At 35.1% G+C, this 20,857-nt stretch overlaps 1 protein-coding gene across 1 annotated transcript in view; it reads right to left on the bottom strand.

Moving 5' to 3' along the window:
- Positions 1-20,857, bottom strand: part of IMMP2L (inner mitochondrial membrane peptidase subunit 2) — a 415,275-nt gene that overhangs the window by 83,077 nt on the left and 311,341 nt on the right. The window contains exon 5 of the mRNA XM_082279670.1: positions 10,902-11,004. Coding sequence (XP_082135796.1) covers positions 10,902-11,004 — 103 coding nt within the window. The remainder of the gene's footprint in view (positions 1-10,901; positions 11,005-20,857) is intronic.

Here is a 20,857-nt window from a genome sequence, read left to right on the forward strand (position 1 = left end):
AACAGCATATTTGAGTACAGATATCATGAATATGAAGCATTTTCTTAAGACCTGTGTTACAGGACTTAACAGAAAACAATATATATCTGAGTGAAAATGGATGTATGTTGAGCTTGTCAAAAGAGAGTGTTATATCTCTTCACAGCTTGAGGATACAGAGAACACAGCAGTTGCAACAATATCAGGGCCTTTGGGGGAGCATGAGTATTTTCACTTCAAAATGCATGTTCATTTTTTTACTGTTCAGTCTGGAAGAGTAACACAGGTATTTCTGACTTATCCTATGTGTGGAAACCTGCATTACCAGCATTTCAAAGAACAAATTTCAATTAGTGTCCCTTGGTTGTGACAGAATTATAAGAGTCTTGAAAAAAACCACATCCTGGAATGCCTCTCTCTAACTGCTAAACTTGTAAAAAAACATCATCTGGTGTGCTCTTTCTACCTGCCAAAGCCTCTGAAATGTGAAGGTGATCATTACATTGGGGGGGCCATAACCTGCCAAGGAGCAGTCTTGGAAAATTTTGTAGGCAGTCACTTCTTCTGATTCCTCTCCTTTTTCAGTGTATTACATCTTGTTTTGGTCATAGGCTTCCCCTGGCTTTCATTAGAGATAGTGTGCATATGGCCAAAATTCAATGTTGGATACCAGTTTCACATCTGTTACAGAGTAGTCCAGAGTCTGTTACTTTGGCATCTAAATGATACAAATCCTGCTTTTTAGTAAGTTGTAAATTAAACCTGAATTTTAATTTGCATAATATGAAAATATGTGAATATGATTGGGCATAATACAGAATTGAAAATACTAAACTGCTAAAAGAATAGGACTTTTAAACTTTCTGTTATTTCTTTTGTGCATTTTTAGTGGAAGGAAGCTCAGCTTTTGGCTTTAAAATTTCTGACTGGCTAAACTACCAGAGACCTGAGTCATGCTAAGGTGATTAAAAAAAAAAAAATTAGGAAGGTTTGTAGCTCTTTGCTTTCTTATCTTGGTTGTGCACCAAGTCAAAGCTATATTCTATAAATAATAACTCTGGCAGCATTGATTAAAGGTTTTAATAATCTCTAACCCCTTTGCTTAAGTCCCCCTTCACATACATTAATCCAATGGCTGTAAAGCAGTCATCGTGAGGAAACATTTACTATGCTCCTAAGAAACACCATGGAGTGACTCATCCAGAAAGTACCTGATAATTCATTTTACCATCATAGAATACTGAAAGACTTTTTTTTCCTTATTAGTTTGACTGATGCTGCACAGATTTTTGTTACTAAAACTGCATTACTTCCACCAGAAGTGGAAGTATTATTTTGTGGAATTGTAGATTTGTCTTTTCTTTCTTTCTTTCTTCCTCATTCTTTCTAATTATTGATCAACAACCCATGCTTTAAAGTGCAAATTGTTCATCATCTTCAGATTTATATTTTTGCTTGGAAAGAAATATCAGATCTTGTCATCACATCATGTTAACTACTACTATGGTTTCCTTCTACTCTCATTTCAATAAATGATATCTCACAAATATGAGGCATACAAGTTAACAACCCACAAAGCTTGTAATCTGGTCTCCCAGCTTCAAGAAGATATATTGCATGGAAGAAGAGACAGCATTGGTATAAGCACTAATACAAATATATTTCAGAACAGCATCCTTAACTTTATATTGGGATAGATTATCTGGGGGAAAATGACATTTTGCAATTAGAGAATGTGATATTGAGTAACAGATCATGCAGCTTGCAGGCATTTTTATCAAGGTTCATAATCAAAGCATTACATGGGACTTGTCCTCATGACCACAGAGAGCTGATGATCACATGATAGGAGATTTCTGTTTTGCATCAAATGCAATTAAACATATTTTCAATAATTCCATCAGGACATACATTATAGCTACATAAATGATGCATATGTGAAAGAGGGAGCTGTATATACTAACTACAGAGGAACTACCATGGAGTTATTGTTACTTCATGCTGCTACTAATACCAGTTTTCCTATTAGACACAACTCTTTTCTAAATCTCCAGATTGACAAGAGAAGACCTAAAACTGTGCTGGTTCCTGAATCTGACACTGAGTTGCAGTAGCTGTTAATTAATATCTAAACAAAATATCAAAGCCTAATAAATGCTAATCTGCAGTGCCCAAATCCTCAGAGCAAGTAAATTAAAAGAGCTATACCCAAGTTTAATTAAGTAACATTATCCCAAATAGCAATCAAGGGAAGAGGAATATATTTTATGATTTGCTTTGCAAACATTTACTACTGTGTTAGTAGGCATTATTCCTCTCACCAAATGTAACATTCTATGGGATTTACCCCTCAAGAATTATTCTTACTTGTCTCTCCTGCAGTGAAAGAGAGAACAAACAACTTTAAAATTCTGCTATCAATCTGAAAGTTTCTCTGACAGGACCACGGTTATTTTCATCATAAAAATATTTCTATACTTTAATAGTTTGAAATTTTTAAAAAATAATAAATAAATCTGTCCATTACAATTGTATTTTTCAAAAAAGCCTACACAGTTTGGAAAATGCTTTGATTGCTTGGATAACAATCAGGAATTAAATTATTTAATAGCAAAAGTTCTGCTTCATTAAAAATTTAATATATTACTGAAATAACTGTCAACACCAGAATCTGCAAAATTATTCAGTTTGAACTGGGGTGCTTCATTTATTAAGTCTTTCAAAACAAGAGAAGGAGAAAAGAAGCAACATAAACAAGAGAAGCAATCTGAAACATGCAGGCCCTTGACTTTATTAAGAAGATCTTACAGACGTAAAATAAATAAAAACAAATGTTTCGAGGATCAGGATCCTAGTCCAAATCAGATTTAGCTTGAATTAAATAATGCTATTTGCTCCATTATTTGCTCCATAACATACATATAAAATTTGAAGTACTTCTTAAAAAATAAAAAAAAAAAAAAAGGGTTTGCTGCTAATATTTGAGGAAAATTTTTCTTCTCTGCTCAGGCTGGACTTTAAACACGGCCAAGCTAGGAAAATTCATGATATCTAGTATATTTTCCAAACTATCCATTTTAGAACAGAGGGAATACAAATAAAAGTTTGCAAAGAAACCTTTGCACAATCTAAAACGCAATTTGATGCCCTTGATAATCCTGAGAGACTGCAGTAATAGAAAAGTGAATGTACTATTTTCTCTCTCTTGATAAATGTGATTAACACATAACTTTTGTCAGTTTACTGTCCTATGTGCTAAATAAAAGAGTTAACTGACAAAATAAAGATAATTTTCCTATATGCACAGACATATAGGTAGGAAAGGACATCTGGAGGTTATCTTGTCCAACCTCCTACTTGGAAGGACTCAGGTTGCTCAGGGCTTTCCAGACAGATTTTTTTTACTATCTCCAAGAATGGAGATCTTCCAAACTTTCTCAGTAATCAATGCATGACTTTGCCACAATGAAAAAAAAAAAATTAAATACCTTAATGTCTATTCAGAACTTCCTGGATAGAACACGTGCTGTGCCTGTTGTCTCTTGACCCACAACTCTGCATCTCAGAGGAGTCTGGCCCTGCTTTCCCCATACCCTGTGCAGCAGCTGAGGACAGCTGTGATCTCTCCTCACAGCCCTCCCCCCTCAAGGCTGAGCAAACCCTGTTCTTGAACCTCCACATGGTGTGCCACAGATCTGTCACAGGGGTCCTTCACAGGGCTCATTTACCAACTCTTCTGCAGGGAATGCCCAAAGCACACTGCCCCTGACTGCACAAGCACCAACTGGATGGAGAACATTGCTCCCCTCAAATAAGTCACAGAAGTATTGGTATATTATTCATCATGTTTCAATAATGTTTTGCTTCTAAATGAAATAAACATACACTGGTAAATAAATGCATACACTTTGGTTTGCACATTCACTGCCACACAAATACACATTTTTAACCTTCCAACATGATGTGCAATCATGTAAACAAAGTGCTAGAGTAAAATAGTTTTATTTTAGGATTGGGACCTTTAATGACATGAGTACTTACTACACCAAAGCATTTATCTTATCCAAAATTGGAATCAAGTAAATAAAAATGTCCTAAAATTCTGCAAACTAAAATTTAGAACTTTATTTTAGTAATCACTGACTGAGTTTTGACAATAATCCATGTCCAAGGAGCTAAAAATATAAAGAAATAAATACATTAAATGTTTTTTTAAAATGATGTCCTGGCAAATCTTAATATGAATGCCAGCATGAATCAAAATTCCCTACACAGTTAAACTATAGAGAAGTCAGCAAAGATTCCTTTGTGCCTCATTTGGATTAAAACAAGTAGTTTATTTAATTCTATATAGACAATATCATGTAACAAATCCTGCAGAGAGATTATTAAATATAAGGGTATTTCAAGCTGTAACTTGAGAGAAATAGAATTGTAAAGAAACTGATGAAAGAATATACAGGGTTTAGCAAATGATTATATTTGAATGCAGAGCTGTTCAAATTAGATAACTAAAAATTATTCTGACAGCTCTCTGATTTCTTCCAATATTTCATTAAATAGATCTAATACTGTTTCAACATTTTTTCCTAGTTTTTTTCAATATAACTGATGTCAAAGACAGGTGTAGGCTGGTCAGACTGCCATTCTTTCCAATGTGGTTGAAAAACTCTTTAAAGGTTCTTGGATTCAGAAATACTAAATATTGGCATTAATAATTCATTGTGCTTGAATTTGTTACATAAATCCTGTTCCATAAACAGAATGACTGAAGATTTATCAATACTAAATAAATTACAAGTAATAGAGAAAATTAGCTAGAATGCATAAAATGTGTAAGATTTGACATAACTAAGACAAAAACCAAACATTCTATTGTGAAGAAATAGAGTAGCCTTAACTGAGAGCTTTTAGTCACATGATGATAGCCATATGCACTGGTTTAATTAGAGTCGAGCTAAATATTTTACTTTTCAAAATAATTAGGACAGCTATAGGGGACTTTTTATTCCCTATAGTGCAAATTCAGTTAGTCATGATAACTTAATGGACAGTCAGACCACACAACCTTATTAGCAAGGCTCCCCTTCAGCAGCTCCTGGAGTGAATTGTCATTCTCCACGGAAAAGCCACCATCCCAATTTGCATCAAACATATAGTGTTCTCTCAAAGGGACAAGTATATTTACCCTTCGAGCTTTATTTATCATCAGTCATAACAAGTAATGACCTATCTGTTTTATTCACCATAGATTTTTACAAGTTCAAGCTGTGCATCCATGCTATTTACTACTGGTAACTTCATGCTCCATATGCAAGGCCTTTTTTCTGATTGTAAACAGTTTCACCTATTTCATTTTTGCCAGTAGCCAGAGATAAATATTATGGAATGGCACTGATTGCATATTTGCATTACACATCCTGTTTAAACATAGCTTCATTTCTTTTTTAATACCCAAGAGAGAAGTAGAAATGTCACTGATCCCTTAAGAGTCATGTTACTTTCCAAGGCTACATTTTACAGCAGAGTGAAGCTGCACTGTTGGCAATGGCAGCTAAAAGATAACAGAAGAATCTGCAACATCTGCTAGCAAGTAAATGCAGACAAGTCCCCAGTAGGGTCATTCCCAGCCTTCCCTGATTACTTTGTCATCACTCTTTTCCTCACCTACATTAACTTTATGAGTGTAAGCACAGATAAGTGTTTTCTTGCTAAAATCACACTTTTGTATTGCCACCCTTGACTATCTCTTCTTCACTGTTCTAAACTAAGAAAAACAGGGTTTGGTACTCTGCTATTGACATATTTGTCTTAAGCCTCTTTGAATGGCTGTTTGGAGTATGGGGCACAAACGGGGTCAGCAGGTATTTCAGGACCTGGCAGAGCTCTCTGTGGGAAGCGCGCCCTAGCCTTATTGTGCAATTTAACACAGTGCTGCACTGCTGTGAGCTGTTAAACTCTTCCCACCTCTTGTCTTAGAAGCTGCTCCATTTTCAGGGATATGTAATTCTTGCACTAGTTTATAGCTCATATATGAAAGTTTCACCAGATGGCAAGATCATCACCAAGATGATGTGCACTTTTAGGACATGTGGCATTCTTTGTTTGCTGTTATGTAATTCTGACTGGCAGAAAGAGATCTGCTTCCTCCTTCAACTGTCCACTGAACCTCCCTCAGAAGATGAAAGAGCATACAAAGCAGAGGTACCCACACAAGTTGCAGACCTCTTGCTTTAAATATTTCCTTTACCAGCAGTAACCTCTGTGCTCCACTAGAAGTGTCATATTTCAGTTCAACTTACTGTCTAATGAAATTTTCTAATTTTCTGCTTTTGACTACTTGTATTCACTAACAGTAGTTGCAGAGAGAAATAGTGGGTCAGCCTATAAAAATAATCATAAGAGGCCACATTCTATTACTGTTAGTAATAGAATTTGCCCATTGAGGGTTAACAGTTAAACCATTCCTATCTTATAGCTAAAAGAGAAGATGATAGCCTTTGAAAATTAAATTAAAATGACTAATGAATCCAGCACATTCTCTTCTGTATCACACCTAGTTTATAGTTTTCTAGCCACAGTCTACAGGTTTGTGCTGTTAAATGAAAACATAGTTAAACTGATAGAAATGTTTTTCAGATATTTTATTCCATGAATTTACAGTACGGAATAGGCAATCATAAAAAACGGCCCCTACAGTAATGCTGACTAAAAGAAATTTACTCATTTGAAGTCTATGAATGTAAAGCTTCTGTCAAACAAAAAAGCTAGGCTCAGGTTCAACATGATTTAGTTTTGAAAATAAACACACTAAAGACAGATATATTTTAAGGAAAAGGGCTAGGACAGGGACCTGGATGGGCCAAAAGAGATGTTTTTGACAAGGTACTCAACCTACCTGTGTTGCAAGCTTCCCAGGAAGATAAGGAGGCTAGTAGCTTTTTTTTGTCCTTACACTGGATTGTGAAGCTTAACTCATAAAGAACTTTATCCAAAGCCATTATGCCAGTAGAAATCTCTCATTGACTTTAATGAGCTTTTGTTCAGGCCTTTTACATGACAGCTGAAAGACTGCCATGGATTTCAAGCCCTGATTTTATAAAGCTCTTTCATATCCCCAGTTTGGAGGCATTTAGAAACATATAAATGTGTAAATAAGAGCATTATAATATAATATTATCTCCCTAAGACATAATTTGCCTGTTTTACTGTTTAAAACTACGAGAGAGATTCTCACTGCACATGTGTACATTCAGGAATATATCAGTTATTGCATGCACTTATTAATAACTGTTTCTTAGATACTCTCACATATTGGTTGGATCACCATCTCTGCACTGCTGGATGCCAGCTCTAAACATTTAATCTAAACAAAGTACAGTTTATAATGACTTTTCCTTTGATTTAGCCAGAATATTGGACGTAGAATATTAACTGTCACTTTGCTTTTATGCAGATATTATCCTGACTATGCAAGCAAAGACAATACTTGATCTGGCATAAAGTTAACCCTCTAAAATTTTTAAGAAATTTGAAGCATCAGAGGAGTCTAATACTTCATCAATTTTTTATAATATATCCTGCATTTCTGATCTAAGAAAGCAGAAGCATTGCCAGGAAAATTACTTCTATATTTCCTATGCTGTTGAACTACAGTACAGAGTAAAAAGGCCCATCAAACAGGAAAATTACCAGAACTGAAAACAAAAAGAAGAAACTTCAGAAAGTGGTACCTTAATTACATAAGATACTCATGATCACATTCCTGTAGTATACCAAATAAGGAATGCTAACCTAATATCATAAAAGCTTGACTTCACTCAGAATTTAGAAACAGCAACAGTCAATTTAATAGAAATCTCTATCCTAGTCCAGGTAATTGAAAAAAAATTCTGGCAATATGTAATTTTTTACCCCTTAAATAACAGTAAAAATATGCAAGTTCTCTAAATGTTTATTGGCTTCTATTCAAGACAGCTATTTTCACTTATGAATGGCTGACAGATTTCCAAACCTGAAACACATCAGTATTAAAGCAATAGTATTAATATCATCTGCCATTCAGTATTATACAAAGCATTTTTCAAAAGACAATGTACAATAGCCATGAACTAATTAATTTAGTCCCATATTAAGGAAAAGTAATTAATATTTAAGTTTTGATCATATACAGAATTAATAGCATTTCTAATTCAGCACTAACCATAGATATCCTGTTATTTTTGTAATATCAGTTAAGGTATTAATTTCATTCAAAGACACAATAAGGCAGAAAGGAAATAGTAAACCTTTACAAATCTTAGTTTAAACATTTTCATTTTATTTACACACTTCAGGAAAATATATGTCTATTCTTTAAAAATCCAATGTTAGTCCTATAAAACCATGCAATAAAAAGATATTATTTATTTTATAACACTTTTATGAACTAAGTAAACACAATTTAATCAGGCCAAATTTTACAGCTTAGAAATTAATCTCTCTCCAAAGGTGCATCTAATTTAGAACTTGATTGGTATCAGGGTTTTTCCTTTATCAACCTAACCCATTAGGCCATTACAGATATTGTTATTCTCCAAGAGAAAAAATTATTCTAACATCTGTTCTCAATCTGTTTTTCCATAATTTCCTTTTATGCCCCATGTAACTCATTAAGCTCATCTACAAAACATTACTGAGTCTATCTCCACTGTAAATGTCTTTCTACTATATGATCACATGAAAAGAGAAAAAGTGGTAGCCTACAAAACAACCCACTTAAATCCCACACTATTTCTACTTCAACTTTTGATCAAAGAAAACATCATTTTGAAAGTCAGAATGGTGACACACATAATGTTTAACCTAATGTCTTAAGTGACCTATATACTAACAAAGTGAGAAAAACATGTCCATGTCTTACCATTGTGCTGTCTATTCCTTATGACTGCTGCAGTCTTATGAGAGAATTTTTTTTAAAAAGAACATACCTTCTGAATGGCTTGAAAGAGTGATTTTAATATTTTAATTCACTTGTGCAAATAATCTCCAGAGTACAGAAGAGGAGGAGAAAATGTCCCAGTAACCTAAAATCTTACATGTGTAGGATGAAAAGAACCTGGAGTGCAATGTGTCCTCCTAAATACACTTTCCATTTTCTTCTACAGACAAAAATTCTATTTTATTATTCTGAAGCTAGTTTCAAATCCTGTGAGCTCTTCTTCCCCTTTTGCCTCCATTCAGCAATTGCTGTTCTAATTTAATTTGAGAGGAAAATACCTATTTACATCTGACTTGTCCACAATGTATTCATCTAAGCAATATAAAGGTCATTCTTCCTGCAGAAAGATAAAGAATTCACTGTCAGAATCTGTCCTGCTAGCTCTCAAAAGTGCCGTTGCTGGAAGAAAAGTGCCATACTATCTGATGTTAGCTAACAATTGATGATTAATGTGAGGTCAAAGTCTAGTGAAGGGGATTTACTAATATTTATAAACATCAGTGAACTGAGCAAAAATCTGAGGGTATTTAGATTTACCCCAACATTCTATCTTGCATGAAAACTGCATGGTGCCTACCTTGAGGATTTTACCTTGTATGAATTTCTGTGTGAGCTGCTGTAAATCTGAAACCAGTGTCCAGCTGCTAAAGGTTCTTTATGCTCTGAGTCTACATTGGCAATATATTTGTAAGTGAAAAGAAGATTAGTGGCTTTATGACTATGATTTATGTTGGGAACAGGGAGTGACAGAGAAAAGCTTACTAAGGGAGGAAAGAGATACTTGCACAGGATAGGCTGAATTACATTCTGCATGAAAGAGCCTCTAAAACCAGATGTTAGAAATCTTAGAAGATAGTAGAAGGAAAATAATAACGAAAACCAGCAAGAAATACAAGCACGAAAAAAGTAAGACAAACCAGAAGAGAGGCATTACCATTACATGCTCTAAATCAGACAGTAGGCCTAATTTGTATTTTTTCCTGAGAACAAATTAATTCAATTTAATAATTGGGCTAAATGTCAAGAAGCCAGACAAACTCATAAGGTCCTTCTTGTCATTAATTCAATCAGTCAGTGGGATGACTTCTGTATGAAATAGATGTGAAATGCATAAGGGTAGAAAAATCCAATCTTGACAATTTCCCTGTAACAAACAGTGGGGTTTTTTAATAATATGAGAGGAATATTCTGTCTTAAGAAAAGAGAAAAATCCTGCATTTAGAATAGGGCCAAAAGAGTTTGTATTTCCACAGCAGGATACACAGCTTATGCAGCTATTTCCTGCATTCTAGATTAGGTTAAAATAAGACCAAGAATCTATATGAAGCGTAACAAACCCAAACTAGAGTTCAGAGAAAGAACTTACTCTTTTCCTGATGAAAAGACGCACACTTTCACCCATCAAGAAACAGATTTTACAGGTTACATTTTCTTTCCATTCAATATTCAAAGAAAATTTAAATATTTACCTTGGGAAGAGTTTTGAAATATCTCTACTCTTATCCACTGACCAATTTTCCTGTTAACACTTGTTAAGCATGGTTGCAGTTTCCCAATTCTTTATCCCAGCACTGGCACTAAAGCAAGACCAAGCTCCAAGGAGGGAACAATTCCAAATTATATCAGCTGGCAAAATGTCCCCAGGGAGCATCTGTCAGCTACAGGGAGCTGGCTCGCCCTCTTGCTACTATTCCAGTATATCCCTCCAAATTTAAAATCTCTACCACATCTCCTTCCATGTGGAGAATTGAAACAAGTCTTTATTCCTTATATAATAGCTAAGAAAAAACTCAATATCTGCTGGCCGAGATATTTTTTAAAGTCTAATAATTCTCACAAAAATAATAAAACTACACTCGCAATCAATTCATACTTTCTGTGTTTCACATATGCACAGTTTTTCAGTTGCAAAGTGTGACATATAGAGAGAGAATTGACTTACAGGACCAAAAGCATTGCTGTCAAAGCTGTGTCCATGGTGATCCCCTTCCACCCAAATATGACCATGTGGAACTTTCACATACTTCTTTTTGTATCCAATGGTTCTAAACAGAATTGGAAAAAATGGTTAGTTAAAAAGATTTTAAAAACAAACAAACAAACAAAAAACCCAAACCCAACAATGTTTTGTTAGGAAAATTCACATATTACAGGTTTGGATTTTGATCTTGCATACAACTCAACACCAGCTTAAAAATACCCACACTGAAGTCCTTTGGACTTCAAGAGTGTTACTCAATTCAAAATATATAAAAATTTTGTATGAGCTAGTTGCACTACCAGGGCCTGTCTACTACATTGTTTTGCCAGAAATCGCATCACAACAAAGGAAGAAGAGACTTTTCAGTTAAATATAATTAGAGATTATTAACTCCATCTCTGTAGTAACAAAATTTGAACCATCAGATTTTATCTCAGGTAAATACGAGTGAATATATATATATGTTGCAATCACATAAAGATAATGTTTAAGACCATTTTTCTTCGTCAAAAATGTACTGGTATATCTGAACTGGCCTCAGATTCAGAGCTTAGATTCCTGAAATGATTCTATCCTGCGGGTAGGATTTGTTCAGCTATAACAAGCTAAACAGGATAAACTTAGAAGAAACCTTTAAGAGAAGGCCAAGTGATGAAGGAAAATGACATTGATGCCATCCTCTACGGAAAATCATATTGCCGCAGCATGTCCCAGCATTACAAAATGACAAACTACAGATTACTACTAAAACTGAGCTGCAGAGTATGCAAAATTCCTGTATTTAGTTCCCCAAGTAGCTGTCATTTTCATAATGCCAGTCTGCCTTCTACTGCACACTTCTGCTTTTTCTCAGATGGAACCTGTGATTCTGCAATCATTCATGCAGAGATGTTGCTTTAACCCCAGACACCAATTGTCACGCACGTTGAATTATTACCAGGATGAAGCGTTTACAGATGGGACTATGAATAGTGATACCTCTTCTTTAGTTTTGAATAAACAAGTCTGTCTATAGACAGAAACAGACTTTTGATCTAGCTTGTTGCCTCCAGCTGCTCATCGCTTTTCACTGTCTGGAAGATATGCCCTCAGAGCTGAAGGCAGAGGGAGCACACTCTAAATCTAAAAAAAAAATCAACTGGAGAGAGAAAATCATCTGCACCAGGAGATTCAGCTGAACTGTGCAACAGCACAAATCAGGGATATTCACAAGTCAAAATGAAAAAAACGGGGTTTTGGGAGGTTTGTTTTGTTTGGGGAGGAGGGTGAGTATGTTAAAAGGACAAGCTAATCAATAACCTGGAGGCCATGAAATATTAGATGAATAAGGAATCCTCAAAAGTGCATTTTATTAACTTTATTTGGCTGTATTAGTCAAATAAAAATTATAATTACTTAATTTGCAAGTCACAAAATCCGACCAATGCTTTTTCATTCAGCATTTTTCTGGCAGCTAAAAGGATGAGCATGCTAGTACTATATTCTAGTGGAATGTACTTTCATTGGAAGCTGAAAAAATAATAGCCTATTTGCAGAAAAGAAAAAGACTGATCTTCTTTTTTTCTAGAACAGTTTCATAATACACATTATTCAAGGCTAAATTCCTAAACCATTCAAAACAAAAATGTAAAACTGTCCTAGTTGGTAAATATATGATTTCCTAAACACAAAGAGTATGCTATAATAATTCAATTATGCTAAAAAAGCAATTTATTACTGTGCAAATCCTTTTGTTTTTTAAGAGATATGGCATACAGTTTGGACAATAAAATTATTTATGTTTTGACATTTCATAATGCTTTGTCTCATTGATAGTTTCTTTTATAAAGTATCACATATTTTACTAGTAAAATGTTTTAAAGTATAGGATGAGAGTTGTCCATTAATTCTGCTGTTTCATTAGACACGTCTGAAAATTATTAAATGGGTCTCTTCAATCAGTGATAATGGCAAAAAATAGCTCAAAAAATATTTAATTTTTTCTTCCATTCATCCTCCTGAATACACAAGAGTATATGGTGATAAAGTCTTGTACCCTTACAGACTTCATGTACAAGACTGAATTTCACACAGAAAGGTGAAAGGATTTGAAAGGTAATTCTGCTGACATGTTTACCTCATAAATGTCAGGAAAATAATATGGCAAATGCCAGTCAGTGAGTCAATTTCTGACCAGACACAATCTCTTATCCCCAAATAATCTCCTCCTTTATTACGATTAGGAAATCACTAAGAGAAAGGAAAAAAAAGGTTTTGTAATTAGTACTTAAAAACAAAATTGGAGGCAAAAAAATGGTCTTCATGGATAGGTCTTGCAAAGGTTTTCAGAGGCCCTGTGAAAATCTAAGGGTTTAACACAGGTGTATGGTGTGTTCTTTAAGGCCTAAGGCAAAAAGAAAAAGATTACAGAGTGCAGTAATTATAATTGGTTCTTTTTATTATTTCTAAAATATAGTAAATACATATTTCTTTTCTACTCTTGAAATAAGCATCATAAACCAGAACATTTTTCTACAATTATGCAAAAATAAAGTCTCTTGTAGTGATTAAAGAGGAATTATATACAAATTCTCATATTGAAAAAAGCAGATTATTGTACACAAGTAGTTTTTACTCAGAGGAAATAGAACTAAAATTTACAATGTTAATAAACACATTAAGGGAATAGGGGAGAAAAAAGAAATGGAAAAGAAACAAAAGCAGCAGTTCTAATTATCTACTTTAGTAGATAGGAGTGATACTTCATGAATAAATCCCTTAAACAGTTAAATGTAAAACCTTCTGCTATTTCATATATGGGTTATATAAATCATCAGACTTTTCCCACATGTAGGCTCAATAGAAAAAAAAAAAAAAAGATATCTTGTAAAAAATAAGTATCTGCATACCTGTGAACAGAAGAGAGGCAAGAAAATCTATTTTCCTAAAACAATTCCTTCAAAATGTTACTGTAGTATTTGCATAGGGCAGTTATCTGGGGACCTTGCATCCTCTCTAGCAATACTACTGCAAACACTGTCCTGTGGAACACTCTGGAATTTTAAAAAAAAGTTTTACTTGAGATTTTCACTGCATGCATTAATAGCAAACCACAGCAAAGGCTCATGTTACAGTGAACTGGATCATCTGTTTCTTGATATTGATTTTAATTTTTAAAATAATTTCATTGCTGAGTTACTCCACAATAGATTAATAAACTGCAACAAATATTCCTGCAAACAAACCAGAATACAGGCTTTAGAAAGCTATGTTTTGTTCACAATTGTAGGGTTTTTTTAATTACTCTTGCAAAGACTACATTGATATTTTTAAAATAAAACTTCACAAACTCAGTTTTCTTTCCTAAGAAGAGAATCCAAATTGATTCATAGTCAAAAATAGTCACTGCCCCTCTCTTCCATGAATCCTACAGAAATTTTAATCTCTGACCTAAATTGCAAGGAAGAGAACACATGCGCGTGCTACATTGGCAATATGGATCCTAATCTAAATGTAGCAACTACCATTTATTTGTTTCACTAGCTAAACATTTTAGCTAGACATGCTGAAATAAAATTATTGTCGATTTTTTGGTGCAATCCTACAAGGCCAAATTCCTAACACAACCATCATTTCTGAAAAGTGACTTGACTTTTTTTCTTAAGGATAGTCTGCAGACTACTGCCATCAACTTTGGGGATTTAGATCTATGTAAATGAATAACAGTTTTAAGTGTAATGATCAATAGTTCTGTGAAAAATTAATACAATATAAAGTGAAAAAATACTTTGGAATGCTTCTAGCACTCTTCAACAATGGCTGCAAAACTTAAAACCCTCAAGGCAAATATCAATTTAAAGCACTATTAGCTCACCAGGAATTTTACATCAATTCCTTGTGAGACGTCTTTGCTGCAAAGGAATTGTAGTCAATAATATAACATATATTTTGAAAGCAGTGCAAACTTCTATTTTTCTTTCTTAGTTGAGCATTCTTAGACTCATTTCTCTGACTGACTGTAAGCATGACCTCTGTTAGCTCTCATGCATGAAGTTTTTAATTAAATTTAGAAGATATCTGAATGAATTCTTAAGAGAACAATTGCTGTAAGTAATAATTAACTTAGTATTTGTTAATTTCATATCTAGTTCATTAGCATGAGTTATAATTACTGAACAATCTCTTAAACTTCATAAAGCCTCTACTAATGAAGAGTAGTCTTTCACTTTCTTATATTTACTGTCTTTTAAAAAAAAGTAAAAACAGTTTAACACCTCTTATTCTTCCCATTTAAATGGTTTGCTTTAGCATTAGCTCAGGCAAAGACATTAAATTACACAGATTTTGATATATAGAATCCAAGCATCTGTTAAAAACCATACTGGTGTGAGCAAAAAAATAATTTCAGGTTTTACTGAAGTCATTGACACATTAGTAATAATCACTTATGCTTCTGTTGCTCAAACTATAGTTGAACTCTCATTAGCTTAAGAACAGGGTCTACCAGAGTTGCAGTAATTTTCTTGTTCAGAACATAATGGAATTGCATTTATCTTTTCAGACATTTCTACAGAAGTTGGTCTGAAATTCTGAATTACTTTTTCTTACACATGAGGTACATTTTGAACCTTTGCAAGGTTTTTTTTCTCCACAATTTAATAGCTAACAGATGTAGTTATAGCTATCCTTGGCTGAGAAATAATTTCAATCTTGACAGTCAAAAATGAGCTCTATGTGGTATTCTAACCACCTGCCCACAAGCAAGAAAAATCTGCTTTTTTAGGATGCGGTAGCAGTGCCAAAGCAAGCAACTTGGCTCAGCCAAGCTGGATGAGGAACAACTGCCTTCAGTTTGATTTGACCTTGAGAAATCCAAAGGTCTCAGCAATCTGCATATCTTTGGGTGTCATTAGGGAACAGACACTGTAGATAATGTCCTGTTTGCAGAGGAGATAAAAAAAAAGACAAACTCTTTTGTAATATAGGTAGTCTCTATCATATTTAAGAACCACTTTTTCAACATGAATTGCTGTACATGTTTATCGGGTTTGCGTGGCCCGGTTTTGGTAGCATGAGGTCTACAGGGGTGGCTCTGTGAGAAGCTGTCACAAGCTTCCCCCCTGTCCACAAAGGTCAATGGTGGCCGGCTCCAAGATGGACCTGCTGCTGGCCATGGCCGAGCCCATCAGCAATAGTGACAGGGCCTGTGGGATAAAAGAGTAAAGAACGGGGGAAAGTTGCTGTACAATGGTAATTTCTACCAAGAGAATGATAATGTATGTTACAGCTCTACACACAGCAGGGTCAGTGAAGGAGGAGGAGGTGCTCAAGCTACCAGAGCAGAGATTCCCTTTCAGATTCTGGTGCAGACCCTGGTGAGTCAGGCTGTCCCTCTGCAGCCCATGGAGGTCCATGGTGGAGCAGAGATCCACCTGCAGCCCATGGAGGACCCCCACTGGAGCAAGCAGATGCCTGAAGGAGCCTGTGACCCCATGGGAAGCCCGCTCTGGAGAAGGCTCCTGGCAGGACCTGTGGCCACATGGAGAGAGGAGTCCATGCTGGAGTAGGTTTTCTTGCAGGAGTTGTAACCCCACAGAGGACCCACACTAGAACAGTCTGTCCTGAAAGACTGCACTGAATGGAAGTGACCCGTGCTGGAGTTCATGAAGAACTGCAAAGTGTGAGAAGGAATCACGTTGGAAAAGTTCATGTTGGAGACTGTCCCATCAGAGGAACACCAAGATCAAGCAGGAGAAGAGTGTGAGCAGTGCTCTCCCTGAGGGGGAAGGAGCAGCAGAAATGTGATTAAATGATCACAACTGCCATTCCATGTTCCCGTGCCCCACTGGGTGCAGGAGGAGGGAGAAAAAATCCAAAGTAAAGTTGAGCCAAGGAAGAAGGGAGGGGTGGGGAGAAGGTATTTTATTGGGTTTCTTTCTCATTATCCTATCCTGATTTGCTTGGTAATAAAATATACTAATTTCCCCAAGCTGAGTCCATTTTGCCCAAGACGGTAACTAGTGAGTGATCTCTGCTTGTCCTTATCCCCACTCACAGGCCTTTTGTTCTATGTTTTCTCTGATGTCCAGCTGAGGAGGAGAGTGATAAGCAGCTTAGGTGGGCACCTGGCATCCAGCCAGGGTCAACCCACCACAACGTGGAATTTTTACCACATACATGCATCTTAATCAAATTCACAGAATGAACAAATACGAAGATATTCAATTTCAAGTGACACGCGGATCCCAAAACATGAACTTTGCTGCAATATAACATGTAAGTTTTATTAGTATCACTGCAGGGAATCTTACACATGACACTAAACACCTTTCAGCTCCTAAGAAATCTTTTTCACTTCCAACACACATATACAGCCACCTGTGCCTTTCTACTTTAACTCTTCCCTTACGTGTACATAAAGACACAAAGGCAGGGTTATATATATGAAGCAACTAAATACTTTTTTTCTGAAGGCCAGCTATAGACTATGCATGAGAGTAAGTAAATAGGTTAGAGAATAATCTCCAGTTGTGTGCAGCTATAAACTTTTGCCTTAGAGCTGAAATCTGTTTTCCTTGTAAGCTGCAGATCCACCAGTTATTGAGAGGCCTGACTATAAAAAATGCATCCAAACTCAGAACCTGGAAAGTGCTGGAGGAGCCCTAATGCTTCGGGTATTGCTTCATAAGCATTGCCAGACCTGATATATTGAGAAGGGAACCCCCTAAAGGAGACAGAAATGACACAATCTGAAACAAGAGACTCCCATTCAGTGAGATTAGGAATAGCCATTATGGAGGCAGTGATTCCCTCTGCCTGTAATTGGGCAAATTTTTGATTGTATAAACTCTGTTTTCATTTTGCCATTAAATATTTTGAAGTCTCAGGAAAAATGAACACTAATTTACTGCTTTCCTCATCTAGAACAGAATTATGATTACAAAAACACCCCCTTTTTAATAAATAAGCAAAGCAGTTAAAGCAAGCTGAACTACAAATGCTATCTCTTTTTTCCCAGCTAAAGCATTTTTACCAAAGTGCACCAGTGCACGTTCCTATAACTGAACAGTGCTACGAATAAGTAGAAATCTGATATGGAAAGTACAGGACATGTTTGTAGCTCTGCTTCATTAATTAGACAATTTCTCACAAAACATGCCATTCTTAAAAAAATAGTGATTTACCCATTAATTGCTTCACCAGTACCATCATAATGCAGTTAACAAGTTTTAAAGCACATGGTATTCAGGAAAATTACTGGATTTGTGCATATTTATCTAAAATGATAATATGATTGAAAGGACAAAGAATAAGCCAGCTCATCCACCACAGAGATTAGGCTCATTTCAAGCCTGATGTTCCCTTGTTAACAAGGAACAAGGAACAGAGAGAACACTGTAACAAAAAAAGAGACTAGAAATAATTTTAAGAGCAAAAAGATGTGAGATCATTGCTTGGGAGATTGGCAAAATTTATGGCATCATTGCTATGAGCAAAACTATCCTTGATAGATCAATTTCCCAGAAAAGGATGATAATTATACCTCTGAATCCAGATATATTTGACCAAAACATAACAAAGACTTAGAAGGAGGAATTAATGTCTCTTAACTCCCTTAATATCACATAATTTCCCAGATATTTGCTCAAGTTTATGTCAGTGTAATTCCTTTTCCTGTTTTTTCTTTTTCTATTGTTTCTTTCTTCCTTTCTTTCTGGAACTTTCGAAATATCCTCAAAATACTCTTAAGCTTTTTAATGAGGAAGCAGCTATGGCACTGCTGCTGTTCTTTATGATCAATATACATGACAAAAAAAATGTTCTGCCTTAATGCTCTTTACCTTCATATATGTCTTTCTGGAGAACATTTTCATGATGTCTGCCATTCACTAAGAATGTTTCCCAAAGCTATAATTTAATTTGATCTTGGATGATAATGATATGAGTTGATAGCATTTCTAGAATTTATTCTATTTTCCTGTGCTTTAAAGATACAGTGTATATCTAGGACCTAGGTTTTTCCCCTCTTGATGCTTTTACCAGTACCTAGGTATTTGTATCACAAAGGTTTGTTATGATGGTGCTGGCAAGCATTCTGTAACTTGATCCAAAAAAGCTACAGCTGACAGAAGTTCTTTTCTACGTCTTGTGAACTGTGGAGTTGTAGAGGCAGTACTTACCAGCAATGCCAGGGGATCTGGATTTTAAGGAAATAATTTCTCCTTGGGTAAAATTTATTTTCATTCATTTGCAGTCAGTTTTTATGATTCCCATTTCCAGCCTCACATTGTCTTTGTATATTTTTCAATCCACACCACCTTCCTTCAGAAACTGTAAAAGGCCACTACAGATCACCATGCACATAACACTCAGCAGCAGAGGAACTTCCCTCTGTTCTGAGAGTTTTGCTTACCTAGTCCGGAGGCATGTGGCCACATAAAGCATTTAATATTGCTTGTCCCTGCAACACAGAAGTAATCTTGCTCTCACTGCTAAGAAAGATCAACTAGCAGTAGCTTTCATCACAGAGATGACTTTATCACTTTCTCCTATAACATCTGTGAATAGTTTTGGTTTTGGGCCTACTACCCTACACCTTTTATATTGTGTGCCGCTTTATTTTATCTTCATGTGTTTCATCCGTTCTAGCATTAGCAGCATTCTAATTTTATGATCCTTTCCACAGCAGATCTCTTCAACTCATTCAGGAATATACATTTTGGGGAATTTCAATGAAACTATGGATGACTTCTGCAAACCTGCTTTTGAAATAATAGAGGTAAGTCCAGAATCTGGGGTAGGGGTGTTTTGTTGGTTTTTTGGGTTTTTTTGGGGGGGAGGGGGTGTGGTTCTTGTTGTTTCTTCGGGTTTGGGTTTTGTTTTGTTTGGGGTTTTTTTTCCAGATTGATTAAACCTAAAGCAAAATATTGCAGAGGTGGTTCTATGGAAAATCTGTTCAAGGACCATTTCTTTCGAGGTACATGTATGACTTACATTACTACCTCTAACTATACTGAGAGCATTATTATTTAAAATGGGTGTTTAAAATTTCCATATTTAAAATCAATATGTATTTTTCAATTTATTCAACAGTGGATACTATCCATAGATGACTGTATGTATGTGAATAGAAATTACTACACACTTTTACACTGTCACTCCCATTTGGAATACTGAAACTATTTCATTCTTTTGCTTACCCTATTCTTTTAATCAGAACTATAATTCTTTTCAGGATAAAATTTGCAACAAATACAAACGAGTAGTTTTGTATTGAAAAACAGAGCAATCCTTATTGGTTGCATAACTTTCATTTAGATGGCTAACCACCTTATTGATTCAGCCGAAAGAAAACATACAATATCTCATTTTTCTCTACAAATCTTTCACTTGTGAATCTGTCTGATTCCAACTGCCAACACTGTGCCCTTTCAAGTTAAGATTATGAAAATTATTCACTTTGGTTCTTTTGATAAAAGTCCCATTAACCAAACAAGTGTATCATTTCATTACCTTCTCACATTTCTCTACTAGATTATATTGATAATTAGCATGACAGGTTTTTGCTAATATCATTATCAGATATTAACAGTATCATATTAAATCATATATTAGATGGGAATCATTTGTTAGATTCATTATCATTAGCTTCATCATTTTACTAAGGTAAAACTTTACTAGCTATTTTAGGTCATCTAAGTGAATTACCAAACCCTGACATCACTGTCAAATTGGAAACTTTATACCTGTAGGAATGGGAGGACACATACAGATGAAAGACATGTTGCTATAAAATATTAATTCCTGCACCATACACCCTCTTTTTATTAATATTGAATTAACTGGGAACATTTAGACACATTTTAAGGAGTTGAAGACAATGGTTTTTGAAGTGAACTTCAAAAGTTAAGATTTATGGCACTATCAAGATGAAAATT

Source organism: Coloeus monedula (genome assembly GCF_965178545.1).
Source record: "Coloeus monedula genome assembly, chromosome: 4".
NCBI classification, from domain to species: domain Eukaryota; kingdom Metazoa; phylum Chordata; class Aves; order Passeriformes; family Corvidae; genus Coloeus; species Coloeus monedula.